Here is a 27,349-nt window from a genome sequence, read left to right as displayed (position 1 = left end):
AGTAGAAAGGAGGAAACAAATTGCGGGGCAACTTTTGATTTATTGAATTTCAACAAAATGCGCGAGTTACAGGTTAAAAAGATATAAAAATGGGAAAAAATATTGTTTACATTCCGCCTCTAAAAAGCGCATGCGGACAAAAGGCAGGACGTTGACTCACATCATGACAATCAGGGCCTATGAATGAGGATGTTTCGCATTCAATGAATTAAGTAAGTTTCTATGGAACAAATTTTTTTTTAAAGAATTGGGTTACAATGAAGGTTTTCCTTCAATGGGAAATAAGCGTCTGAATGTAATTGATTCATACATCTCATACAACTTACTGACAAAATGTTGCACCTAACACTGGCTCTAAATCATCCTGCGTATTAACATCTTCATTTTCTTCTACCTCTAATGTTTTAATCAGGTAGTATAACAGTATTGTTGAGAGCTTTATGGCTGGCCAAACGACACCAAGAAAAACAATGACAGGTAAGCTTAAGAAAAAAAGTCGTAATACAGAGCCAAGTCAAAACCTCAGAATCCAGCTCGAAAAGCCTGTCCTGTCACAGGTTTCTTATCAATACTTAAACCAAACCAACACAAATAAGATTCTCAATCATCACAATACAGCACATCACACAGACACATGCACTCTCTCCATATTATGACAAAACCATTATAAAAATGATTCCAGATTACACAGGGCACATCATGAGCAAATGTTAAAAGCAAAAGGACCTTGTATGATCTGCAAATTTGAGGTGATTGGTGCTTACATGCATTTAGCATCTCATAACTATACCCAAAAAAAAAGAGACTTTTACAACATCTCAAAACTTAAAATGTATCTTGAAATGCAGATGAACAAAATTATCCACATGCGACACACAATCCACTACTATCCCATTATGAGATCATAAAGCCCTAAAATGCGAGTTCCCATCACCAATGGTATAATTTGGCACCAGAAGATACACATACCAGTAATTAAATGATCTTTCAAAGAGGCGGTATACTTAGCCCAATTTATGGATTCTGGTCTAAAACAAAAAACAAATGCATATTTATTTCTTACTTGGGATACATTATTTTATCTTGTGTAGTCTTGTGAATAAAGTGAAACAAATAATGGCTTTTCAAATAAGATATTCTTTTAAAAACTCCAACATAGTGTGGATGCTAACAAAATAACATTTAGACTGATTTGATGCACAAATAGTAGAAACTTTAATGTATATATGTGTCTCACCTTCATTAGCAGCACACTGGCCTTTGACCATGACAAAATCACTAGAATTATAAAGCAGACTACAGTAGTCAGGCTATTTTCTTAAACATCATGTTTTACATGATATATTTTCATGGCTCTCATACACACTTAACATATTCTCTTAGCTGTGAAAGAGTTTACTCAGGTGCATACATGGTATGCACAAAACTCAAAAGAACTTTCAACCAGTCTTCAGAAATAAGTCTTATATTGTGTCTGACCAAACCAAACAAATTCAACGGAGCAACAATATACGACTAGAATAAGAGATACATACAGGAGGGGCATCTATACAAGCCTTTAAAAGCCAAAAAGGGGGAAAAAACACATACCATTAACAAAATAAAATACTTAATAGTAATTTGGCATGAAGAAACAAAACATTCAACTACATAATTATATTAACAATAATAAAACTGATTGAGCTTGGACATGACAAACACTTACATGTTACCTGATATTCACACAGCTAAAATTAATACTTTTACCACTCCTTTAAAGACATACCTGCTAGTAAAAGAGTGAGTTGCATTCTTGCTGCCTATTTAATTTATGAATATACTGCTAACAGGCAAGAATGTTTAACTAAAGAGATGTAAGGACTGCAGAGAAATATAACAAACAAACAAAAACAGAAGACTAAAAAGGAACAAGAAAAGACGCCTGTCGCACAGATATTGCACATTATTAATATAACATTGATAAAGCAGAGGATATTTGAACAAGAGAAGAAGCAGACTTGCTTCAAAGTGATGATTCACACCTATTAAATACAGTACAAGACCCCCAAACTAAGTGAGAGTAAAATGTGCGTCATAATGCTTAGATGTAAATGATATAATGCAAACACTTCATACATATGAGCAAATTCCACTTCCAGAATCTTACGAAAAAAAGGCTTACAACTTTTGACAAACGAAGGATTAACCCTTCACTGTGACACCAAGGAAGAATATATTCACCAAAGGAATAAATTAATTTTAAGTGGCCACCATAAATTTTAAATCTCTACCTCATTTAGTCAGAAAAAAATAACAGAAATATTTAATGAATAAGATAATAATTGAACACTTGTAGAAAAGATCTGTAGAAAATGCGACCATGAAGTGATGTGGAGAAACGGAATATTTGGTGAAAGCTTCTTACCAGTGGTTTCTCTCTTTCCCACATAGATTAATTGCAAAGTAGAAAAAGGAGTCAAATGGGAGCATGTCAAATCCAACTCAATAGTACAAAAAAAAATGGAAAAACATAAGCCACTTTAGGAAACATTTAAGAAATTTTTCCAAGCAAAGGGGGAATTCTTCACAATGAAATTATTAGAAAGGATCATCCTGAACTCAGCTGAAATATTTCAGACATAAGGCTCAGGCGACAGTCAAACAGAATTGTACACGTTCCCATTTGACAAATTAATGAGGAAAGAAAACTACTAGGTGTGATGACATGTAGGCCTCCATGTTCTGCTCATGAAAATTAAGTAAAAAATCAAAGAATGATATGATGCCTTCCAACACCTTCTGCACTGGGTATCTATTACAAATTTCGATCTGCTCAATTCTTTTCCCCTCAGTCATAAGTCATAACTTAGGCCATAACATCATGAGAGCATTTACTCGATAGCTTTGCTGAGGAACTCTAGGAAACGTCTCCCATAAACCTCAGGATCACAGGTTGATATACCATCCACATTTGAACCATATTTCACACTTTTGGCGGCTTTAGCAGCTTGTTTCTTTACACCATAATGTGTTAGGACATCAATTAAAGCCAAGAAGTATATTTCTTTGATTAGTGCTCCTAAAATGACAAGAAAAACAATTACATTAGTGAAATTGAGCTATTGATAAAGTTTTCCCTCTTATAGGTAAGAATGAGACATACCTTCAGAGCTAGGAATGGCATAGATGTCAAGTTCAGGTACAATGCAACCATCATACTGAAGGCTTGACTCTCTCATAAACTGTGCAGCGGCATGTGGAGAATCTGGGGGAGTAGAAATGCCACCGCCGCCCCAGTAACTGTATCGACTAGAACATAAAAAATATAAGTGAACTACAAGCCCTGGGCAACTATGGTTAGATCCTCACTAGTACTAATAAATGCAACTAACCCATCTCCAACATTTCGATTTTCAAGTCCACTACCAGAATCACTGTCATCATCATTGTCATCATTTTCCTCACTTTCTTGCTCTTGTCTTTCTCTGTTTTCTTGCTCTGCCCTTGCGCAGTCATGGATTCCAAGCAGTAGAGAATAATCCATTAAGTGAAGCTTAGTTAAAAACTGAAAATATTAAGATACAGGTTAATACAAAAGTCTTTATTGGGACTTTTCCCCTACACACAAGAAAAATACTTACGCCAACATCTGCAGTTAATGTATCCATCAATTTATCTTTTGCCTCATCACCAATAAAAATCTTCTTTCCTTCCTTCACAAAGTCATTGTCTTTGAGTGTAGGAAGATCTTTCTCTTTTTCTTTATCAGAGGCCTCTCGGTCAACTGTAGATCCTTTCAAATCAAATTTTCTGCAAACAAAATTAATTTTAAGATTCACAAGAAAGGAGAGATAAAAGAATTAATATTTAAAACATGGAGGCCTAAATTACCTATGAATTTGAAGATGATTGCTGAAAACATTTCTCATTGCAACCAAATAATGTTCCACACCATCTACTGTAATACGATACATGCCTAAATATTGAGGCAAAAGTGTTTTCCCATGTCTTTCAACAATATACTGAAACAGAAAACGAAACGTTTATGTTCCTCCGAGTTAAGGTAATGTCTTCCCTCAAATAAGCTGGAACTACATGCACAGGGTTAAATGAATGTACTCACTGGATGATAGTCTTTCAAAAACGAGTGCATTCTCTCAACTTCTTCACTGGTGAGACTCTTCAAAATAAACAAGCGATCATAGGATTGGTAAAACTTAGCACCCGATTTCCCTGGGTTATCCATAGTTACTGGTTGAGACCTGAAATCAACATACAGCACACGGTTGTAACTATTAGTTAACATTTCAAGTTAGCATTGACTCTCTCAAACACACAAACAGGGAGTTTGTTAGTTTCTGGGGTGGCATTAAATGACAGATTAGGAACACAACAAGAAGCCATTGAGATCACAAAAAGGCCAGGACATTTGCATGACAGAAAACCAGTTAACCCTCTCAGAATGTGATTAGCAATGCAATGCACAATGAAACCTAGATATGGTCCACAATTTCCTGTGGGCTGGAATGAAACATATATTGTAAACCTTAAAACAACCCACACATTGAGCGTTAATACAGCTACAACACAAATAAGACAACCATATAATACAGAGAATGATGCAAAAGCACAATGCTTCAAAGCACGGAACAGTATAACAGCTCATGACAAAACAAACCACGCTTGTCACACCCTGGCACCCAATGACTGACCTCATGCGCTTTTGTCGTAACTTCTGACTGTAACCAGAGATACGTGGGGATGTACCATCATCATGGTAGGTGGGGTGAGCAGGAAGAGTGAAAGAACGGTGCAACCCATGAGGCGATTCATGCCAACTGTCGTCAGGCTGTGCTCTTCGCCACATTTGATAGCGTTGGGTCCTAACCACAACCCAGAATTTGTTCACTAAGTTGAGGGAAGACAATATCATTTTATCTTTTTTTTTTTTAAACTAGTTATCAAATGAAAGGAACATTAAGAAAAGGAAACTAAGAAAGTCAAAATTCACAATGCGGATGAGTTGTGCTGTGCAACATACACCTTGGTCTCAAATCACAAAATCTAACTTGATAATAAATGAAAAAGAAGTTACACCTAATGAGAAACAAGTATGTTTTTGTTGAATTCTTTTGTTTCTGAAATAATAGATCTGTTATTTCTTCAAAGTAAGTGTAGCTGTTCGTAGCAATGTTGTTGTGAACATATAATAAGCACTGCATGCATGGTATAAATAATTTGTTTAAGAAGAATGCTTAGAAGCCTGTGCAGCTACGAAGTAAGACAACTTTACAATAAGATAATATTACTCGACAGGTGCTTGTAAAACACAGGAAATGACAAAGATAAGAAAATTATCTACATCCTCAAGCTATAGATAAACTTTATGACAGAAAATTGTTACTTGCCTCGTCATTGATTCCTTGTAGTCAATGTCATCAACACCAAAGCGCTCACGCAAGTTGCGAAAAACTAGAGGGCAGTATTCTTTGACTTTGAAGTGGCTGGGCATATTTTCCCTAAAAATGATTTATGCATCAGACATTGCATCATGAAATTCAAATGGAATTCTTTTTGATGTTAAGGTGACAATATTTTGAAAAATACTGACTTGTTGAAAAGATGATTATCAACTTTGAGCTTAGAATAAGCCTTGAAGTCATCTGGCAAAAGCATGACAGGAATTGTCATGTGGCTCAATTCATTGATCTGAAACAGAAAGAAAAGGCATTTAATTTGGGAAGTGAAGTAAGAATAAACAAAATACACAACATTTGCAGAAAACAAGGAGTAAAGTAATAAGATAAGAAAATCAGACATTTATAGCACTTCAATTTGAATGAATAAATGAATGAATCAATCAATCTATCAATCAATGATAAGTTGCCCTGAAAGCCAGATGTCACATACTTCCATGTCTTAACAGGATGGAGGCACAAGAGTGAAAAGTGACAAAAAAGACTGAATTGAAGGCCAAAGAGTCAAAATAGAGGTTGAAATCTATGTCTTTTGTGTGACAGGTAATGACAAATTGATTTGAATGGAATGGGAATAACCATAACTAATGAGGAAAAGCAAATGCAAGATAAGTAGAGACAGGGGGACGTCGTGCAAGTGACAATGAATATTTGCCTCCAATAACTTGGCGCAGCTGCAGAATATATAACTTCTGCTGGTTGTGTGATTAATAACAACAAGGCAGATAACCCCAACTTATACTTTGAAGGTTCGTGATGACTTACTGTGTGGTTGACTCCCCACATGAAGACGGAAAGGAGAGGCTCATTGGCTCGGAATAACTTTACTTTTTGATGTTTAACTCGAAAATGTTTCTTTTTGAGCTTGCTCAAAGCTCCTTGGGTCGTTGGCAGACTCATTGCAGAACAAGTTTTAGGCCGAACGATGCAAAATACAGCGGCAGCAGCCTATCGTTAGGCTTCAGATGCGACAAAGACCCCCATTTAGCAGCCAAAGGGCGTCGTTGAACTGTTGATAGGGGGTTGCGACGTTGATTAGAACTAGTTGCCAAAGATGCAGACCACTTTCAAACTACGACGCAAACGAAAAGCAGAAAATAATCACGGGCAAGAAAGTTTTCAACAGCTAGGAGAGGCAGGCAGCTGATAACTGATCCAGTTGGTCGTGAGTAAGGTGTGTTCGTGTATTCAGCCGGCCTCGCGACGACTGACGACTGACCGCTGGACCACTTGGGCAAGTGAACACGCCCTCCCCCACCCTCCCCCCTCCCCCTCTCGCCCCAATGTTGAATGTTGACGTCTAGAATGGTTTCTGCTGCATGCTGTTATTTTTTGCCGGTTATAATCAAATACTTCGGCATTTATAATGTTCGTGCTGGCAGAAATGAAACATGTCATTCGGACACCACCATGGAAGTTTAACGTCAAATTAACTGATGCCATTGCAGAGGAGTTAAACAAGAAACTTGCCAACAAGGTAACATTGTATATCTGTCTGTCATAACCTGCAGCGCACCGTGGTAATAGAACCGCAAACTGTTTGTCTTTTCTGTATTTTCCTGAACTCGCACCTCTCTCAGGGCAAAATTTCTTCTGAGGATTGTGCATGTTGTGTGCCTGCCTGTTTGCTCCATTGCCATGTGTGTTTCCATGCTCTCATTGTCACAGGTTGTCCTGAACGTTGGTCTCTGTATAGCTTTACATGACATTATTTCCATGGAGGATTCCTTCATTTTTCCTGGAGATGGAGCAGCGCACACCAAAGTTAGATTCCGATATGTTGTATTCCGGCCTTTCACAGAGGAAATCCTTACTGGCAAAATTCGGAGTTGCAGCCCAGAAGGTGTTCATGGTAAGCGAGAGAGCCTTGCCTGCCTTTACATCTCTTACATGACATCGCTTTGCCTTAATGTTCAGTTCATGTAAATGTGGTTTCAATTTTGGACATTTCTTCGCTACAGTAACTCTAGGGTTTTTTGACGATATAATTATTCCTCCAACTGCGTTACAACATCCATCCCGCTTTGATGAGACAGAGCAGGTCTGGGTGTGGGAATACGACACAGGAGCAGATGGAGAGAAACATGACCTGTTTATGGATGCAGGTAAATAATATGGCTAGTGATTTTGTTTCTATCTTACTATGTTTTGTTCAATTTTACTTTCATTGTTTGTCTGTTTGTAGGTGAACCTATTAGATTCCGAGTTACTGCTGAGAATTTCACAGAAACTTCCCCTACTGGCCCAGAAACTCCAGATGTAGGTGTACCTGCTGATGCAGCTAAACCTGAACAAAAAATACCTTTCACACTAACGGTAAGTTTCTTTAATGTTTGCATGAAATTCTATACTCTCTCTTCTTTACTGATATACTGTCATTTTTGTGGTGTCAATAGGGTGGCATAAGTGAACCAGGCCTGGGACTGTTGTCATGGTGGTCCTCATAATTTCTTCTATTGATCATGATCTGATGTGTGTGTTCCTGTGAGTGAAATCAATTGTCTTGTAAATAAGGTGTACAGCTCTATTAATAATAGATTTACATTAAGGGATGTATTTATTGGTTTATTTTCCCAAAAACAATTTGGTACTCAGCTCTTTTTTTTCTCTATGTATCTATAGTACTTGTTTTGTACAAATTTTTACATGGTCGTTGATAAGGGAGACAGAAACATTTCACGAAGTAGAGTAACAATAAAGGAAAGCAGTCGTCAATATAATTTGCTGGTTGCATGGCAATTATTCTTCACATAGATTTGTCTGATGTCACTGATTGTTCAATTATGAGGTTGAAGGACAACTTAGGCATTTGGGGTTGTTAAGCCATAGCCATAGGGACCAATCAGTAGCAATATATCCCACCAAGTAGTGATAAACATTATTACAGCATTGGCAGGAAACAACCTTTTCAGTGTTCTGGTTCGGGAAGTTTGTTTTCCTGTTGGTGGGAGGGGTGGGTTTTTGTAATCAAAACAATATCTTTCAAAATAATTTTCATTCCATTCAAATTCAAAATTCTTCTTAAGATTTCTGCTGTTTTTACTTGTGAGTTTAATCAAGTCTCCAGAAATGCATTTTCCAATGAATACTGTGGTCTCCATTCTCTCTAGACTGGCATTAGACTCACTCATTCACTTTATCATTGATAACAATCTGTTTCCCCTCTACTAACGAGTAATAGTCGTTCTATTGAGAGCACTCAACATAAGTAGACTTTAACTGAGCAATTACAAGGCCTTAGAAGAGAAAAGGGATATAAAGAAACAATATCAAATGAGACTGTCTTGCATAAAATTGGTTTGGAAAACTTGCTTGAGTATATATTTTGATGTGGAGAAGTGAAGTGAAGTACAATAGCCATTTCTTAATTACTAGGACTTCGAACAACTATGAAAATATCTTTGGAAACCACAAATCATACTCTTCGTTTGAAGTACATGATTTCAGATATGCTTTCTATGTTACAAGTTTATTTTTCTCCATGAAAAAATAATGCACGTACATATGTACATTTTTAATATTTTTCTTCATTAATGTTTGCTGGAGACTTTCATACTTACTTCAGACCTCTTTAAAAGAAATCACAAATGCCTTGCCTTTTTACAAGTAGTCAAAAAACAATCAATTTTTAAAATTCTACATGGAGGGGAATATTATTTTACTCCTTACTAATTGTAAAATGAGAGGGATATAGTTGGGAAAGATCAAGTCATCACAATGTCTACAGGGGCATTGCAAATTTTCATCTACAATGAAGGAAGTAAATACTTTTGGTATAAGATGGGTGTTATATTTACATGAATCTTGCTGCTCCCCTCTGCATGACTTTGCCTTTCTTTCCAACATGTCAACAGTCAACATGTTTTCACACCTATAAAGTGGCATTGAAAATTAGCTGATGACGTTCACACTGGCAATAAAAGTAACACACGCCTCTGAAGTCAGTGAAATTAAAGAAGATGAAATTTTCCCCCCCAATAAAGTATATGAAACTAAAACCCACTTTGAATGATATCTCACCTCAAATTTCTTTGGAAGCAAGAAGACAAAAATTGTTCTTGAGAAGTTAGAGGTGCCCACTTTTTCACCAAACAATATTTGGGCTGCAACATTATTATCTTTCAGTCTTGAAAGTATCAGTTAAATGAAGAGAAGATCTAAGCAGAAGACTAAAGGGAAAATAATACGTATTGTTTGTCCTGACAAAAAGTGTTTCTTGTTGTCTAAATGTCACTAGTTCCTCACAAAAGTGATCAGAATCTGCTGCACCTTTTTGTTCCTTGTATTGCCCATAAGAAAACTTCTTGGAGCAACATCAGAGAGATAAGGATGAGTGACCATTTCCAATTAAGCCTCGGCTGCCAATTTAATTTCCCAAAAAATCATTGTTTGTAGGTACTCACACGATATGTTATAAAAGATTCCAAAAAAGGACAAGGTACAGAAGGTGCCCCATACCCTTACTTTAATATAATGTTACTCCAAGTTATGATATTAAATTTTTTTGCCAACCCTATTTATTGGACACTGCACTTGATAGAATCTTTACACTATTACACTAGTGTACTAATACCTACAAACACAATATATAGTTAACCTACAGTTCATATGGAGGACGTATATTTGAAGTCAGAATAAATCACTCTCTTGGTTAGGATGATTAGAGGTACAGCAACATGTTTTCAAATGGAGATTTTTGCAGCAAAATTGTACGGGTCCTTGCATGATCCCTTTTTATCAGCCATCCTCCGTTTTCTATCTATAACACAGAATGGGGTTGCAAATGTTGTTGTTGTTTCTTGTTTAATCTTATTCTCCTCCTTGTGGAGAATAGAGAGTATAAGCTGTCATGCTCTAAAATTGATAAACCCAAGATAAAAGAATTATCGCTTAGCACACATTTGCTTCTCCTCACATTGCTGTTTGTTTTCCATTTGACTTATTGTGCACAAAAACACACAACAACTGGTTTCTATATTTTACAGATACAGTAGATATCTTTTTCTACAATTTTTTAACAACACATTTCATACAGGTATTTGATGCTTGTCGTTAATTTGGTAAGTTAACAGTTAAAAATGTGATGACTGCATCTGGGCTTAGTTCTTCATATTGTCAGCATGTTGTAAAATCAACAAAGAACTTTAACAGAGAAACAAAAAAACAACTTTTTGATGTCAGTGCGAAAAAAAAAATTCTGTAGAACGGGGTGAATTCCCGACCACATCTCAATCCATCAGGTACAAAGTTATGCCTATATCAATCAACACACGCTCACGCACACATACACTCGCACATTATCATCACTACTACTCTTTGGAAGAATGTCTTTTTTTTCTTCAACTTTTTTTTTTCAATTAATGGTGAAGTAGCCGGTGCACGCCACGCACATGCCACTCCTGATGTATCACAGCTATAACACAATTTGTTCCGTCAGTAAAGAAGAAAAATAAGAGAAGAGAGAAACGAAAAGGGGCCCGTCCGGACGCGAAAGCCCGGCGTGCGACGGGGAGGCCTCTCGGGACCCTCGGTCTCGGTGTTTGGCGTGAGGTTGGACAGCGTCCGCGATCCGCGCGTCTGGGGCTCCGTCGGCGCGGTCTACTCGATGACCAGGCAGCGGGGCAGATGCTCCCGGAGGTACTCGAACAGCTCTTGGGACGCGCCGGGACAGTTGGTGAGCTCCAGCTCCTGGAGGTGGCGAAGCTGAATCAAGCTGGACAGCCCGCTGGACGTGAGCTGCGGGCACCCTGCCAGACAGAGAGGGAAACGGCGTTCGACTCGAGAGCCAGAGAGAAAAGGCACGCTGCGGCCCCGCGAGGGTAGGCAACCGGTAGGCGCCACGCCGCCACCATGGCGCCACCCACCCTCGCGTGACGGCAAGCGGCGCTCGCTTTCGTGCTCGCACCCCTCCCCCTCCCCTCCCCTTTGCCGTCCGGGGTGGACCGAGCAAACACGCCGAGGGCCTGGACTCACCTGCGAGGGACAACACCTGCAGGTTCCGCATGCCGCACAGGTGCTGCAGCCCGAAGTCCCGCACCTGCGAGCACCAGCGCAGGAACAGCGCGCTCAGCGACAGCATGGTGGAGATGTAGCCCACGCCGATGTCCGTGATGTGAACACACCTGCAACGCGAACACGAAAAGACGTTTAGTAGGCCGCCTCGTGTCATGGCCGTCGCGGGGCAAAGGCGAAACACGGCCGGTTCGGCCGCGGAGCCTGGACGGCCAGGACCAGCGGGCGGAAGGCGGAATTACCAGGCGAGATCGATACGACGGTGTATGAATAGCTGGACATGCCCCCTTCCCTCCCCTCCCCGCGCTGCCCACTGAGCACGCCAAGCACGCCCTGATAGCCATTAGGCCGAGCGAGTCCTGGCCAAAGCCCTGCAGGGCCCTGGCCCTGGTCACGCCGCTGCACACGGACCCCTATATTTTTAGCGGCGTGCTTTGTACTCTACCTGTCCAGGGTGAGCTCCTCCAGCTGGTTGAGGTCGCAGGCGATGCACTCCAGGGCCGCGTCCGTGACGCGCGGGCACCACGACAGGTCCAGGCAGCGCAGCAGGTGCAGGTTCTCGGCGATCACCTCCACGCCCTCGTCCGTCACCTTGCTGCAGCCCGACAGGCTGAGCACCGTCAGGTTGGGCAGCGAGTGCACTGCGGGGAAGAGTGAATCAACGTGAGCATTCAGTGATTTAGTGACACTACGCGTTTGTTGGATTGGTTGAGAGGCGCGAAGATGTCTCCAACATGTTGTACGCAAATCGGGTGGCTGGAAGGTTTCAGTTGACGGCGCCCTTTCTCGCGGTGCATGGCTATCGCGCTGTCGCTCTCTGCGTGGGGCTGCCCAAGGGCTGCCACCGCGGCCAGCCGGCCGGCCCAGCAGCCAGCCCAGCGGCCAGCACGCGAGCCGCGGAAACAAGTGGCCAATGAACCCGCCGCGTGACCCCTCACCCCGCCCGGCCCGCCCGGCCCGCCCGGCCCGCGGACAGTGGCGACGGACGCTACTCCACCCTTTTCTTTTTATCTTTTTCGTTGTGGCGCCCCGGCCGGCCGAGCCGCGCGCTGGAGTCTTGGCTGGAGCGCAGTCCGCAAGTCCGCCTAGCGCCTGTGATGAAGAGGGTAGGCAACCGGAACCCAGCCGCGTGCTGCGGGCCGGACCAAAGCCGCACAGTGGGCCAGAAGACCTGTGGGGGTGGCCAATACTCTAGACGCGTTTTGAGCTCCAGAGTCGCTAAACAGGACTCGAACCGAACGTGTGACCCCACCGATGGATTCCTCGTTCAAAGAGCAATCCATTGGCGGGGTCACACGATCGGTTCGAGTCCCATTTAGCGATTCTGGAGCTCGAAACGCGTTAAGAGTTTTGGCCGCCTCCGCCCACTGTGTGCCGCCGAGTCCTCGTCGTGGCCGTCGTGGCGGCGGACCCGGCAGGGCCTCGCGGGGCCGAGTGGCGTCTAAAAGGGGCTGGAAAGCCCTTGGGGCCCCTTGGAGGGCCCTTGGAGAGCCTCCTCAATCGACTCGACCCGACTCGAGTATTTATAGTGGAGTTTCGGTCACCTTGGAGCGCGAGGCGAGGCCAGTCGTCCTTCCAGGCCCGTGGAATCTGGCGTGGCATGCATGCTGCATGTTGCATAGCGCGCCGCGTCGGCGGGGCCGCGGCCCGGCCCGCCTCGCAATCATTTGCATCGAAAATAGATGGCGGGCACTTATTTTAAACGAAAGCCAGAAAGAAAGCGGACTTGCACTGACGTTATTGGACGGACGTCCATCGCGTTACCGGCGGACGTCACGCGCCCCGGGCCCACCGCGGTGCGAGGCGTGCCAAGGCATTCCACAGCGTCGCGGCGGGGCGCGGCGGGGCGCGGCGGGGCGGGGCGGTCCTAGAGACCACTAGCGTAGAGGCGGGCATCGGCAGACGACGCGTCGCGAGCACCGCGCCGCTGACTCACCGCGCGGGATTATTTATAAATGGGGATCATTTTTGAGCGGGATGCGCGCGATGCGATGCGATGCACCCACCAGACGAATTCCCGGCGCCACGGCGTTTTGTGTTTCGTGCCAGGCCGGCCAGGCCTCACTGTTTCCGCCCTGTTGACAAACACAGCGCGTAGCGGGGCGAGGCGGGGATTGCGGGCCGCGGGTGCGTGCCTCCTGGCGCCTCCTGGCGCCGGGCCCACGGCCCACCAACGCGACCCACCACGACCCACCGCCGCAATCCACCGCAGCCCGCCTTGGCACGCCCCAGGCCAAGAGCATTCACGCCGTTGCACGGACTGCATGGCAACACGCGCACACACCCACATACCTCGGCCGGTAATCGCGGCTAAATCATTTTACTTCTCATGTCTGGTCCCTTGGCGCCGCGACAGGCCATTTGCTAAGCACCGCTGGCCCTTCATTCAGAGCGTGTCGACGTACCGATGTTGATGACGCCGTGGTTGGTGAGCTCCCAGCACGACTGCAGCCGCAGCACGGTGAGGCTCTCGGCCTGCTTGTTGGAGAAGAAGCCGAGCGCGGCGTCCGTGACGTGGTACGCCTGCAGCGAGAACTCGTACAGCGAGGGCAGCAGCTGCGCCACGGCGCCCACCGCCTCGTCCGCCACGTTGATGCAGTCCGTGAGGGTGAGCGAGACGAGGCGCGGCGACAGGCACGCCCACAGCCCCGCCTCCGTCACCTCGTTGCAGCCCGCCAGCTCCAGCTCGAACAGCGCCTGCAAGCAGAGCAACGTCAAATCAGGATCACGTCGGGCATCTTGAGGGCCTTGGGGGCACGCGGGATGCAGGGTGGTCGCCGCCGCGCTTCGCCGCACAGCGTCGCCCTCGCCCCCTGCCCCTGCCGCGAGGCGACCTTTGGCCTGGACGTCGAGACGTCGGTACCTCGACGGCGTCCCTCCCGGCCTTTCCCCCCGTTTCCGGTCGGCGGTGCCGCAGGACCCGGAGCCTGCAGACTGATTCCGAGAGTCGCTTCCGTCGCTGTGTCTTTCTCGTGCTCACAGGGCGCGCCGTTTAGGTGCGAAAGAGACAGCGACGAATCGGTCCCCTGCTGGACCTTCCGGGCCCGGCCTGGCGTGGCTGCGTGGCGAGGCGGTGGCGGTGGAGGCCCTCTCGCAGCTCCGCTTGCTACGCTGCCGGGCCGGGCCTTTCCGGGCGCTCCGGGCCTTCCGGGCCTTCCGGGCCTTCCCGAGCGGCGCGGCGGCACAGCCTGGGCACAGCGCGGCCGGGTGGCCGGGTCGATTCTATTCTGGGTCGCAGCAACGCGTTTGCCGTGAATGGGTCGGGATAAGGAGGGCGCGGGGTGCGGCGGGGCGGGGCGGGGCGGGGCGGGGCGTGCTGACCACGTGCAGGGCACGTGCAGGACGGGGTGGGTATCGAGTGATGGAACTTCCTTTTTCAGTACCAGGGGCTACTAGGACTGTCCTAGGACTGCCAGGGCGGTACGCTGCCAGGGGAGCCCAACCGCACGGCGGCGGAAGTCAGTGGGAGGGTTCGGTGCCATTTTCAAACCAGAGAAACAACCGCCCGAAACTAGATCGATCCACATTGAGCTCCATTTTCGACCTCGAAAGGTTTGGTTTTTGAGTGCAGAGTTGATAAGCCGAACCCACTTGTGTCCGAAAATCGGGCTCAATCTAGTTTCAGATCGTTTTTTTTTCTTTTCGGGATCGAAAAATCGAACCCGCTTTTAACAGTGGCTCCCCCGCGCCGCCGAGAGTGACGGGTGGCGGCACGTCAGCACAGTGTGAGTGTGTGAGTGTGGACAGGTGCTCTTCTGGCATCGGTCATGCGTGTCGCGGCCTCGGAAAATCAATGCAACCGAAACCGAAGGGAGTGAGCAGTATGTTGTTGAAATGTGGAACAAGATTCCCCTGGGACTTGTTCCCTCTTTTTCTTCTGGATGAGAGCAGCGCAGCCGCCCCTCTCGGCAGCCTCTCTCGACAGGGGTGGAGCCCTGGCTGGGGCTGCCAGAGAAAGGATGCACGGTCTCCTTCGGGGCCCTCTGGCCTCTTGGCTCTGGCCTCTGGGTCTCATCCCCTCTGTGTGCTGCACGACTGCACCCCGGTTAAGCCCAGTCACACGGGCAAGCGCGATTTCGTTCTCAAAGCCGCCGCACTGCGACGCTGCGCCCCCGCCACGCCACGCCCCGCGCCAAGCCCGTTTCCGGCGGCGTTGGCCACTGGGGCCAGAAAACTGGATTGCAGATCGGCCAATCGGGCCTGGATAATTTCGGCTGATTAGTTCCGGAGATTGGCTAATCTCGAGGTCGGTGCGCGGCTGGGGTTGGGGCTGCGGATAGGGCCAGGCCGGCCCCCCTTGGGGCCGGGGCCGTGCTCCGGCTAACGGGGCATAAATGCATCGCCCTGGCCGCCCTGGCGGTCCTGGCCGCACCGCACCGACGGCGGCAGCCAGCGGGTCAAGTTGTCGCGGAGGGTCGGCGAGGGGTGGCGGGGGGTGGCGCGGCGCGGAGCCTCCCCGTCCCGTCCCGGCCCTGCCCGGCCCGCGTGGGCGGCGTGGCGAGGGGACGCGGTTGCCAGGCAACGCGCTCAGCCGCCTCATTCCGAAGGATCGCCTCGTCGCGCTGTCTCTCTTGCACTCGTAGGGCGTCCCGTAGAGGTGCGAGAGAGACGGAGCGGCGAAACGTTCTCCGGCATCGGGCGGCAGGCCACGGCAGGCCGCGACTCCTGCTGCTGGCGCGCTGACGCTGCAGGGGCTGGGCTGGCTGGCTGGGCTAGGCTCAGGCTCGCTGTTGTCGATCGCCCGCCGAGCTTCCCGCCGTACCGCAGCTCTCCGCCGCTCGCCCGCCAGCCTCTCCCGGCACGCAAACAACTCGCTGGTGTTTGGGACCTGAACCGAGGCGGCCTGGATGCTGGACCAAGCAGCATGATGCCCTACAGCCGTTTCGTTGCTCTGTCTCAGTCACGCTCATCGGGCGTTCCGTACACTTGGATTGGCAGTGTAGGGCTGCGAGAGGGACAGAGCCCTCGCCGACGTCCTTGTCCTCGTCCCTGACCCCGGTCAGGTGAACGGACGCGTCGCACGGCGTGCGTCGCGCGTCCCCAGGACCCAGAGGACCTTATTTAGGCCCAACTTATTATATCGATTTGCCTCGCCAGACAAATAAGCTGCCATTCATCACAGTGGCGCGGCACCACCCCCAACGCCCTAACGTCCCAACGACGGCCCGCATCTGATTGGTCGAACGGCCCTCGCGCCCCGTCCAATACCATTACACCCTCTGTATCAGCAGGGCGTATCGGGGCCGTGACGTAAGCAGAAAGTCTCCGGGCCCGGTGTGTGGTTTGAGGCTCTTGGAAAGAGGGGAAGGGGGGGGGGGGTAGCGGCTTGGGGTTGCAGATGAGGCTCCTGGATTGATTGCCGCCGCAGGTTATTGCCAAAGCCCCCCCCCCCTTTTCCCCCTTTCCCAGCGGGGTAACCTTTTCACCTGACCCAGCCTAAGCCGGAGATGATTTGGAGCGACGCTGGAGGCTCGAGTATACAATCTTCAGCATGGAGCGCCCCCCCCCCCCCCCAAACTCCATGAGGGATTGTGCTAGTGTCGCTCCGCTGCTTCGCACCTTTGAGATTACTGCGCCTCAGATATGGAGAAGTCCGGGGACAGCTCGAGTGACAGTGCCGCAGTCACCCTGTGGGGTGGCTCTGATCCCCGTCTGCGAGTTCCGCGCCAGGCCGTCCGTAAGCCCGGCGGGCGAGCACCCCATCCACGTGCACGGTGCACGGTGCGCGAGTCTCTTTGTTGTATGGTTTCCCTTTCCCCGCTGCACGCGCGGCGCGGTGCGGTGCGGCGCGGCCGGCGTGGTGCTTACCTGCAGGTGGTCAAGCAGCGCTTCGAGGCCGCGGTCGCTGACGGCGGAACACCGCAGGCTCAGGGAATGGATGTGCTTGGAGGCGGCGGGGAAGGAGGCCACGAGGTCCAGGGCGTCCTCGTCCGTGGCGCCGAGCAGGCACACTGCGTGGAAGCCCCTGCGCACCAGCGACACGTACAGCCGGTCGCGCTCCTGCTGCGTGCAGGGCCTGAGCTCGGCGCAGCGGACCACGGGCAGCAGGCCGGCCCAGTGGCGCGGCGACCGGTACAGCAGGTCCCGCCACCGCGGGCACACTTGCGCCAGCACGCGCTTCTCCCCCGGCGACAGGTACTCGAGCAGGCGGTTGCCGAAGCGGTCGTCCAGCAGCAGCTGCTCCCACGTGGTCGGCGTGTTGATCTGCGGTGCCAGCCTGCGCGGGGGCGGCACGGGCCCCGAGCGCGGCGACACCTCGACGGACACCCTGCCCGCCTTGCACAGCAGCCGGGACGGCTTCTCGGGGGCGTTGGGGGCGAGCGGCGCCGGCAGCGGGCTGCCGCACAGCACGTTGGTGACGCGCTCCATGACGCTGGCCCGGGGCGAGGCCCTCGGCGACGCCCTGGGGGAGCGCGGCGAGGCATCGCGCTGCTTGCTGCCCCGGAGCCCCAGGCCGGAGATGCGCTTGCTGAGCTCGGCCGAAGCCCGCTCCACCACGCCCTGCGCCGACATGGACATGTCCAGGCAGCACCACCAGCGCACGGGCGTCGTCGATACTCCTCGTCAGGACGGCGGCACCCCCTCGGCCCACGTGCCCGTCGACCAGCCCACCGGGCCCACCCCCTCGCCCTCGCCCTCGCCCTCGCCGCCTAGGCCGCGGAGGCTCGCGCGGAGGCTGGCGCCGCCACCACTGCCGGCGTCACCTGCGACCGCCGCCACTACGTCCTCGGCCTTCGGGAAAAGCAGCTCGTGGGGCGGAGCGGGCGGAGGCAACATGGCCCTGGGCCTGGCCTCGGCGGTGTGCGGGTGCGGGGCTCGTCCAGTCACATGGGTACGCTGCGCTGCGCTGCCCTGCGCGGTCCGGGGTGCAAGCGGCAGCGGCGCGGCGAGCCCAGGCGAGGCTCTACTGGGGCTGGTCGCTTGCTCGCTGTTCGCTGCTCGCTGCTCGTGGCTCTGGCGGCGCGTCGCGCGGCGTCGCGGCGCCTCCCTTGACGAGCGTCGCGACGCCTCCCGCTCACAATGCGGACTGAGGCGCTGGCAGTGGCGGGCGGCCTGGGCCTGGCTCTGGGCCTGGCTCTGGGGCTGGCAGCCTGGCAGCGTGCTGGTTGGCTTTGGCGCGGCGCGGTGTGGATCGATAGCCTTCGGGGTGGCGCGGGGGCGGCGCGGCGGACGGGCTGCCTCCCCTTCCAGCACCCACCCGTGGCACGGCGGCACGGCGGCACGGCACCGCTCCGCTACACAGCGTCCCCCTGCGCTGCCCTGCGCTGCCCTGCGCCCCCTTCTTCCCTTTGCGCGAAAGGTGAAGGAGAAGGCCGCACCGCAACCAGGTAGAACACGCTTGCCTTCATCCCCGGCCCGGGCCCGGCCCGGCGGGGACGAGGCGAGACGAGACGGGGTGGCCTGGCGGCTGGCGGGGCACTTTCCACGCTTTCAACGACCCTGCGCCTGTCTGCGCACCCCGCAGTCCCACAGTGTCTCTCGCACCCCTGGGGAGAGAGACACAGCAACGGAATCAGCGAGACGGCGTGATGAACAGAGTGGACCACGCGTGTCTCGCCGTACCCCGCAGTTGACACCGGCCGGGGATTGATTTTGCCGCGCTCCGAAGCACACTCTCCCCCTCCTCCGTCGGTTCCGCCGATGGGTTCGGATTTACGTGCTTCAGTACCCAGCCCCACCCCTATTCCCGCCCGTGGAGCCTGCGGACCTTTTGGTTGCCTCACATGGCGCCAGCCGCCCCCGCTTGGAGCGCCCCAGCCGGTCCCAGCTGCAGTGGAGCGAGGACAAGCACCTATCCCCTATCCCGGTCCGTCCCGGTCCGTCCCGGTCCTCCCGGACTTTCCCAGTGCCCCACTCCACTGGGCAGCCGGCCTGGCCCAAGGCCTGGCCCCTTCCCCTGCCGCTGGGCTGGCGCACTGCAGCCTCACAAGATTGCCAATGAGCCTTATTGAGGCAAGTGCCACTGGTGCCGCTGTCCTCTTGCTGGTCGCGTTCCAAAGTCGTTCAGAACGTCGATGACTGCGCGTTATTGGAGAAATGGGGAACGAGGACTGGGATTCTGCTCCCAGTGTACCAGACCTCGGTGTCTCCGCGGTGACCACGACCGCCAGCGTGGCTGCGTCCTCTCGGCTCTGTGAAGATTACAACAACAACAACAACAACAACAACAACAACAAAAACGCGTTGTAAATTCAGGGATCAAAATCAACTCGAGTTCACCCCTTGCGTTTAGATTGGAAGTTCGACACTCGGTTTCACACAGGTTTGTTTCGCGTTGATACCCCGCGTCCAGCTGTCGATTAGCGATACTCCACGGATTCATTGTTGGCACGGCTGCCCGCATGCTGTGATGCTGTGTGCTGTGTTCGACTCGAGCCGTGCGGCGGTCGGCCGGTACTGTACACACCGGCCCGTATACTCCGCGTTCCTCGGCGCGGAGTATCGCCGTTGCCCGAGTAGCGCCCTGTGCGCGTGGAGTATCGCCGGCGCGCTGGGCCGCGGAAACTGGCGTTCGGTAAACGTCAGTGAACGCAGTGCAGTGTGTGTTTCTCGCTCCGTGACGCTTTCTGGAGCCTCGTGGAGGTAGTGCGCGCACTGCATGGTGGTGGGATCTGCAAATCAGATTCCGTGGGCAAATGTTCTCGCGTCTGCCGAGATAGCCATTCTTCTAAGTAGAGACGATCTGCCAACGATTGGTGAGTCACCGTGGCCGATCGGGCCTGAAAGGCATTCGATCATTTGAGGTCCGGCCAGCAGTAGCAATTGCCGCGCCAAGACGCCTTGTGGGTAGGCAGTCCCGCCACTCAGGCCTGTGCTGCGGGACAGCATCACGCCGACGGGCAGGGGCCCCGGCTCGGTCCGGAAACGGAAGCTCCGGCCGAAATTGAAACCGGCGTCCGCGCGTCCGCGTAGGGATGGTTACTGTCCCGGTGTCTTCGTGCATGAAGTAACGTAAATTGTTTTGGCCACGCCGGTTTGCCGGTTTGCCCGGTGCGCGATCGGCCACGCCACGCCAAGCCGGAGAGTCGGGGCGTGTCGGTCCAGCGCGCCGTGGCGTTACTCGACCGACGGACGGAGCGGCGGAGCGGCGGAGCGGCGGACCGACGGACGGAGCGGCGGAGCGGCGGAGCGGCGGAGCCGTGGCGGAGCAGAGCAGAACATTGCTAAGCACCCGCCGCCTACCTCGAAGCGCCATGCACCGGCCGCGACCAACCGACTCATTCCGAGCGGGACGTCCGTCACTCTCCCTCTCTGTCGCACTGGAGGGGCGCCCCGTGAGGGAGTGAGGGAGACAGACCGACACGGGGGTTACGCGTGTGAGCTCGCGGGGGGCGCGGGCCGGAGCGGCACCCCGCCGGAGACCGTTCACCTCGCTGCAGGCTGCAGCCTGCACATCCATATTCGTATTCGCGTTCGCGGCGAAAGGGACGAGCTCCCCAAGAGTGCGGTGGCCTCGCCGACGACACGGGGCATCACCGCCGGACTCGTTGGAGTCACCAGACCGTGTTCCCCAATGTCGAATGGAAAATCCTGCCCGGAGACCCGACTGTCCGTTTTCCCGCAAATCATGGGGCGGGGCACGGGCCGGGCGAGGCTCGGGCGAGGCTCGGGTGCGGCGCAGAAGTGTTCGGGCCGCGCCGTCGTCCCGGCGTTTTGCCTTTCGTGAAACCCTGCGGCCCGGCCCGGCCGTCGTCTGCTGGCCGCTCGACGCGCCACCGCTCCAGATTTGATTGTCATACTTTGCCGGCCAGGCTCACGTAATACCGGTTGATCTGTGGGTGAAAGTAGCGGGGCAGGGAGAGGAGTTCTCCATCGCGGAGGTTGACGTAGTGGCTTCCCCGCCGCACCCCGCCCCGCCCCGCCCCGCCGCGACAGGCAGAGGAGCGGACAGGCCACGCGATGATAAATCTCGGGCTGCAGTCCAAACACGACATGAATTCAGGTTTATTCGTAGAAAGGCCGGAGTGGGTGGCGCGGCCAGCGGCCAGAGGAGGCGCCCGTTACGCGAGTGTTGCTGTCGCGGGGGACGGGGACTTACAGTGGGCGGCCGTGGGTAGCGAAGTAGCTGCAGGCGGTGGCTTTTCGGCTCTTCGAAACCGCGGTTCTGCCGTTTAGGTGGCTGCTGCTCTCGAAGTACGGTATGACATGACACCAGGAACAAGAAAAAGCCACCGTCACTGGCGCGTTCGAATGCGGCCCCTGCCCCCGCCAGGACGGCAGCGGCGTCCGAAACGCGAGCAGGAAGGCTGGCCGGCGACTCCGCGACGACGAGCTCGCTGTCGTCTGTCGTCATGAGGCGTGCAACAGCGCGACCAGCACGGCGTCCTAAGTGCGCCGGCAAATGGATGGCCTGGCCGGACATTCACGGAGGTCCAGCCTTCTGCCGTTTGCCTCTTGCCCGCCGCCTTTTGCGAAAGAAAGAATCGTTTGCGACACGGCTGGCGCGCCGCGCTCACACAACCACCGCGCTCGAGTAAAGCGTAAAAATATAAATAAATCAGGTTGCAGGCAAGAGAATGACCATACAGTGCGCGCACCTCACTACCGACTCACAAATCAGACGCACGCGGCGCGGTGCAGTGAGGGGAGCGGCGAGCTGCTTTCTCTCTCAGCGTTTTCGCGATCCGGGGCGCGGGGCGCGGCGGCGGGGCGCGGCGGGGCGCGGCCTTGAAACACATCAGGAGCTGATTCGGAGCTCTTTAATTAGGAGTAGGCACGGGGGGCGGGGTGGGGCGCGGCGCGGTGGGAAAGTTAGCAGGAAGCGCGTGCGGTGCGTGTGGTGGCCCAGAGAGGTGGCCCAGAGAGGTGGCCCTTCTGATCCGAGCCCTGCTTGGCCCTGCTGTTGGAGTGCGAGGCAGACCAGGCAGGCCGACGGCTCGGCCTGCAGGTGGGCCGTGTCGTGGTGCCATCACTCCGAACCATTGTGAGCCCAAGTCGTGCACGTTGTGTGTGAGAGTGTGTGTGTGTGGTTGTACACGCATGGGCGTCACAGCGGAGCCAGTGCCGTCCTTGACGAGGTGAAATTACCCCGGCGCCGGCCGGACCGAAGCTATGCCCAGCAATTGTCAAGAGATGATCCATCCATCGCCTTCAGTGGAGCCCCTGCCTAGGCACCTGCAGACCGACCGGAACGGCAGGGCGGAGGGGAAGAGGCTGCGGCGGCCACCAGGTTCCAGCGGCTCCAGGTTCGGGCCGCGCGGGGCTGCGCGGGGCTGCACGGGGCTGCGCGGGGCTGCACGGGGCCGCGCGCGGCGGGGCCGGCAGGGACACGCGGTCCGGTAATAGCTGTTGTGCGAGTGTGAAAGTACAATTATTTTATGGGGCGTCTTTCGGTCAAGGGCGCAGCCCGGCGCAGCGGTCTGCAGACAGGCCTCACACGCACGCGCAAACACACACACACACAAAGACGCACAATTGGTTTAGTTTAATACGTCGGTTTGCCCTGAGCCTTCTTCGGCTCTTAATCTGAGATTACCACACGGCGCGCGTGGCTTCTCTTGATTAGTTTCGCTTCACATGTCAGTGCGAGAAGAGCATCGCGGCATCGCGGCCCCTGGACACCAAGGCTGGGCCGCGGGGCCGCGGAGCGCGAATATAGCGCGAACGGGCGGAGCAAAAAATAACAATTATTTTTTAAAAAATGTGTTAGTGTATTGGGTAACGCAACACGCGATCGTTTGAAGTGCTGCATCGTTCGATTGGCACTGAATGGCCGCTACACCTGCGAGAGGAGGGCCAATGACCTTGAACCTTGGAGGGCATCGTCAAGGCCGTCGCGAAGGCCCTCCAGCTTGGCGGCCACGGTCACCGCTGGCTGGGCTCTGCACGGCTCTGCACAACCATTTTGAACGTGTTCAATACGCGACTAAAATCAGCACCCCTCGGTTCTGACCAACGAGGTGCCATCGCATTGCCATCGCTCAAGGATAAAGGGGTCTTCCCTCGACGTTCACGCAATCGTCTGCTTGGTTGGTCGTTCGCGAGAACCGCAGTCCGACCGCGGCCAGCCGCGCGACCCCCATCAAGCGACCCCTGTCGTCTGACTGGAAGATTTGGCCCGTCGGAAAGGGGAAGGCATTAGCGCGAACTATAATAAATTTCAGACTATTCGACTATCATCTGTTCCAAAAGCGCGCGCCGGCCGCCTCGTTCCAGTTTCCAGTGCCATCGCGTCCCCTTGCGCCCCGGATGGTGAGCGGGACGTCCCGGACAGAAGACGGCCGCCACACTGGAGGACGCCGTGGTCGGGTCAGGGGTCGCGCGAGCGCCAAGCGCGGCCTAGCGCGGCCTAGCAGTGCAGCAGGACAGGCAGCGGACACAGAGGCGAGACTCGTGCGCGTCGTGTCGGACGATTGAATCTCCTTCACCGACTCGGCGAGGCTGATTCCCGAACCGCCGCCGTCTCTGTCGCACTCTCGGGGCGTTCCGTGAGGGTGCGAGGGAGACAGAGGCGTTGTTCGGAACGGAATCGGTCCCTGCTTGGCCGTCCGTACGGAGTAGTACGTGCTGGGCGCCGCGATGCTGCGGGTGTTGGCCGTGTTGGCGGCCACCAATAATAACAGCAACACGGATGCGTGCACATTAAGCCGTGGCGACCCTGGGGTGCCCTGGGGCGCCCTGGGGTTCGGTTCGGAAGGTTGGCAGTCGGTGGGGCCGCGCAAATCGCACAACCCGCGCAGCCAACCTAGATCCGAGCCTAGATCAGAAACAGTTCTTAGGCTACAAAAATAATAAACAATAAAAAAATCTCATTCAGCGAACGTTAATGAAAGCAGATGATACTCGTTTGGTTTTCTTCTGGGCTCATTAGTATGGGCTCATTCCAAAGATAGTTCTTAAAATCTCATTCAACGAACGAGGCCGAGCTGGCGCCGAAGCCGGCACGAGCTGAGCAGAGCCGAGGTCTGCCCGAGTCACCCACCCTTTGAGACGTGGCAGGCGGAGAGGGATTGTCAATGTTGCGCGCGGGCCGTCGCGCGCGAGGAGGGGGTAGGGGGTGCCATTGTCCGCGCAGGCTGCGCCTCACCGCCAGCCAGCCAGCCAGCCAGACACACCAGCCCGCCCCGGCGGCCAGCCCCTATTATATTGTTAGGATACGCGCTTGGTTTCTGGACTCGAGAGTAAAAGCACGCTGACACCTTCATGTGTACAGTATTTTTAAGTATGTTTCAAGTGTGGTGAAGGTATCATCTGCTAAAAACCGTATGCGGCAAATCAAAAACCGTATGAGGCAGACCAAAAGCCGTATATACGCAAACAAAAAACCGTATGCGGCAAATCAAAAACCGTATGAGGCAGACCAAAAGCCGTATACGGCAAACAAAAAACCGTATGCAGCAAATCAAAAACCGTATGAGGCAGACCAAAAGCCGTATACGGCAAACAAAAAACCGTATGCGGCAAATCAAAACCCGTATGAGGCAGACCAAAAGCCGTATACGGCAAACAAAAAACCGTATGCGGCAAATCAAAACCCGTATGAGGCAGACCAAAAGCCGTATACGGCAAACAAAAAACCGTATGCGGCAAATCAAAAACCGTATGAGGCAGACCAAAAGCCGTATACGGCAAACAAAAAACCGTATGCAGCAAATCAAAAACCGTATGAGGCAGACCAAAAGCCGTATACGGCAAACAAAAAACCGTATGCGGCAAATCAAAACCCGTATGAGGCAGACCAAAAGCCGTATACGGCAAACAAAAAACCGTATGCGGCAAATCAAAACCCGTATGAGGCAGACCAAAAGCCGTATACGGCAAACAAAAAACCGTATGCGGCAAATCAAAAACCGTATGAGGCAGACCAAAAGCCGTATACGGCAAACAAAAAACCGTATACGGCAAATCAAAACCCGTATGAGGCAGACCAAAAGCCGTATACGGCAAACAAAAAACCGTATGCGGCAAATCAAAAACCGTATGAGGCAGACCAAAAGCCGTATACGGCAAACAAAAAACCGTATGCGGCAAATCAAAAACCGTATGAGGCAGACCAAAAGCCGTATACGGCAAACAAAAAACCGTATGCGGCAAATCAAAAACCGTATGAGGCAGACCAAAAGCCGTATACGCAAACAAAAAACCGTATGCGGCAAATCAAAAACCGTATGAGGCAGACCAAAAGCCGTATACGGCAAACAAAAAACCGTATGCAGCAAATCAAAAACCGTATGAGGCAGACCAAAAGCCGTATACGGCAAACAAAAAACCGTATGCGGCAAATCAAAACCCGTATGAGGCAGACCAAAAGCCGTATGCGGCAAACAAAAAACCGTATGCGGCAAATCAAAACCCGTATGAGGCAGACCAAAAGCCGTATACGGCAAACAAAAAACCGTATGCGGCAAATCAAAAACCGTATGAGGCAGACCAAAAGCCGTATACGGCAAACAAAAAACCGAATGCGGCAAATCAAAACCCGTATGAGGCAGACCAAAAGCCGTATACGGCAAACAAAAAACCGTATGCGGCAAATCAAAAACCGTATGAGGCAGACCAAAAGCCGTATACGCAAACAAAAAACCGTATGCGGCAAATCAAAAACCGTATGAGGCAGACCAAAAGCCGTATACGGCAAACAAAAAACCGTATGCGGCAAATCAAAAACCGTATGAGGCAGACCAAAAGCCGTATACGGCAAACAAAAAACCGTATGCGGCAAATCAAAAACCGTATGAGGCAGACCAAAAGCCGTATACGCAAACAAAAAACCGTATGCGGCAAATCAAAAACCTTATGAGGCAGACCAAAAGCCGTATACGGCAAACAAAAAACCGTATGCAGCAAATCAAAAACCGTATGAGGCAGACCAAAAGCCGTATACGGCAAACAAAAAACCGTATGCGGCAAATCAAAACCCGTATGAGGCAGACCAAAAGCCGTATACGGCAAACAAAAAACCGTATGCGGCAAATCAAAACCCGTATGAGGCAGACCAAAAGCCGTACACGGCAAACAAAAAACCGTATGCGGCAAATCAAAAACCGTATGAGGCAGACCAAAAGCCGTATACGGCAAACAAAAAACCGAATGCGGCAAATCAAAACCCGTATGAGGCAGACCAAAAGCCGTATACGGCAAACAAAAAACCGTATGCGGCAAATCAAAACCCGTATGAGGCAGACCAAAAGCCGTATACGGCAAACAAAAAACCGTATGCGGCAAATCAAAAACCGTATGAGGCAGACCAAAAGCCGTATACGGCAAACAAAAAACCGAATGCGGCAAATCAAAACCCGTATGAGGCAGACCAAAAGCCGTATACGGCAAACAAAAAACCGTATGCGGCAAATCAAAACCCGTATGAGGCAGACCAAAAGCCGTATACGCAAACAAAAAACCGTATGCGGCAAATCAAAAACCGTATGAGGCAGACCAAAAGCCGCATACGCCAAACAAAAAACCGTATGCGGCAAATCAAAACCCGTATGAGGCAGACCAAAAGCCGTATACGGCAAACAAAAAACCGTATGCGGCAAATCAAAAACCGTATGAGGCAGACCAAAAGCCGTATACGGCAAACAAAAAACCGTATGCGGCAAATCAAAAACCGTATGAGGCAGACCAAAAGCCGTATAGACCTCTTTGCCGTTCCCACGGTCCCCCTCCCTGGACCACCGTCGCCTAGCAACGCGAGCCAAACAAATCTCAGGTATGCTGCCTGCTAGGCGACGCACGACGGATGCGTTTTTTGGTCATATCTCGTAAACCGTTAAAGCTAGATGGGTAGTGTAAGCGAGCCGATTGTAGTTTAAGCAGAGATCTACAATCGGCTCGCTTACTGTACACGTCTATCTTGAACGGTTTAGGAAATATAGCCGAAAAACCCACCCGCCGCGCGCCGTCCGGTGTGCAGCATACCTGCGATTTGTTTGGCTCGC

The 27,349-nt window shown here is 51.9% G+C and overlaps 3 protein-coding genes across 5 annotated transcripts; 1 reads left to right on the top strand and 2 right to left on the bottom strand.

The window, feature by feature from the left end:
- Window positions 1–20: 20 nt before the first annotated feature.
- LOC117642729 (phosphatidylinositol 5-phosphate 4-kinase type-2 alpha) lies at window positions 21–6,688 on the bottom strand. 3 transcript variants are annotated; one of them, XM_034381342.1, is made up of 11 exons: window positions 6,562–6,688; window positions 6,222–6,465; window positions 5,591–5,688; window positions 5,388–5,498; window positions 4,692–4,862; window positions 4,103–4,241; window positions 3,871–4,001; window positions 3,621–3,789; window positions 3,372–3,544; window positions 3,143–3,288; window positions 21–3,058 (listed from the first exon to the last, which is right to left on the bottom strand). In XM_034381342.1, exons 2-11 carry the CDS (start codon window positions 6,354–6,356, stop codon window positions 2,871–2,873), a joined length of 1,461 nt encoding a protein of 486 aa, XP_034237233.1. In that variant the 5' UTR covers window positions 6,357–6,465; window positions 6,562–6,688; the 3' UTR covers window positions 21–2,870. The 3 variants fall into 3 exon arrangements, with proteins under 3 accessions (XP_034237233.1, XP_034237147.1, XP_034237318.1); XM_034381256.1 differs by having other exon boundaries at window positions 6,222–6,655; XM_034381427.1 differs by lacking the exon at window positions 4,692–4,862 and having other exon boundaries at window positions 6,222–6,655.
- Window positions 6,689–6,721: 33 nt separating this feature from the next.
- Window positions 6,722–8,012, top strand: LOC117642885 (DNA-directed RNA polymerase III subunit RPC8). Its single transcript, XM_034381547.1, has 5 exons — window positions 6,722–6,933; window positions 7,125–7,308; window positions 7,418–7,561; window positions 7,642–7,772; window positions 7,853–8,012. Exons 1-5 carry the CDS (start codon window positions 6,823–6,825, stop codon window positions 7,901–7,903), a joined length of 621 nt encoding a protein of 206 aa, XP_034237438.1. The 5' UTR covers window positions 6,722–6,822; the 3' UTR covers window positions 7,904–8,012.
- LOC117643298 (F-box/LRR-repeat protein 16) lies at window positions 7,984–17,837 on the bottom strand. The gene is made up of 5 exons (XM_034382113.1): window positions 17,277–17,837; window positions 13,874–14,165; window positions 11,914–12,109; window positions 11,430–11,578; window positions 7,984–11,203 (listed from the first exon to the last, which is right to left on the bottom strand). The coding sequence occupies exons 1-5, from the start codon at window positions 17,835–17,837 to the stop codon at window positions 11,055–11,057; spliced, it is 1,347 nt and encodes a 448-aa protein (XP_034238004.1). The 3' UTR covers window positions 7,984–11,054.
- Between the last annotated feature and the right edge of the window lie 9,512 nt (window positions 17,838–27,349).

Source organism: Thrips palmi, unplaced genomic scaffold (assembly GCF_012932325.1).
Source record: "Thrips palmi isolate BJ-2018 unplaced genomic scaffold, TpBJ-2018v1 HiC_scaffold_1, whole genome shotgun sequence".
In the NCBI taxonomy this organism is placed as follows: Eukaryota; Metazoa; Arthropoda; class Insecta; order Thysanoptera; family Thripidae; genus Thrips; species Thrips palmi.
Note: the sequence above shows the minus strand (reverse complement) of the source record. Positions and strands in the feature narration are given on the sequence as shown.

Excerpts from the sequence above, each read along its gene's own strand:
- LOC117642729 (XM_034381342.1), bottom strand. The coding sequence starts at position 6,356 with ATGAGTCTGCCAACGACCCAAGGAGCTTTGAGCAAGCTCAAAAAGAAA. Across the intron at positions 5,689-6,221 it reads TGTGGGGAGTCAACCACACA|ATCAATGAATTGAGCCACAT; the intron begins GTAAGTCATCAC and ends TTTCTGTTTCAG. Across the intron at positions 3,545-3,620 it reads CATTAACTGCAGATGTTGGC|TTTTTAACTAAGCTTCACTT; the intron begins GTAAGTATTTTT and ends TAATATTTTCAG.
- LOC117642885 (XM_034381547.1), top strand. The coding sequence starts at position 6,823 with ATGTTCGTGCTGGCAGAAATGAAACATGTCATTCGGACACCACCATGG. Across the intron at positions 7,309-7,417 it reads CAGCCCAGAAGGTGTTCATG|TAACTCTAGGGTTTTTTGAC; the intron begins GTAAGCGAGAGA and ends TCTTCGCTACAG. Across the intron at positions 7,562-7,641 it reads TGACCTGTTTATGGATGCAG|GTGAACCTATTAGATTCCGA; the intron begins GTAAATAATATG and ends GTCTGTTTGTAG.
- LOC117643298 (XM_034382113.1), bottom strand. The coding sequence starts at position 17,837 with ATGGAGCGCGTCACCAACGTGCTGTGCGGCAGCCCGCTGCCGGCGCCG. Across the intron at positions 14,166-17,276 it reads CGCTGCTTGACCACCTGCAG|GCGCTGTTCGAGCTGGAGCT; the intron begins GTAAGCACCACG and ends CTCTGCTTGCAG. Across the intron at positions 11,204-11,429 it reads GCAGGTGTTGTCCCTCGCAG|GGTGCCCGCAGCTCACGTCC; the intron begins GTGAGTCCAGGC and ends TCTGTCTGGCAG.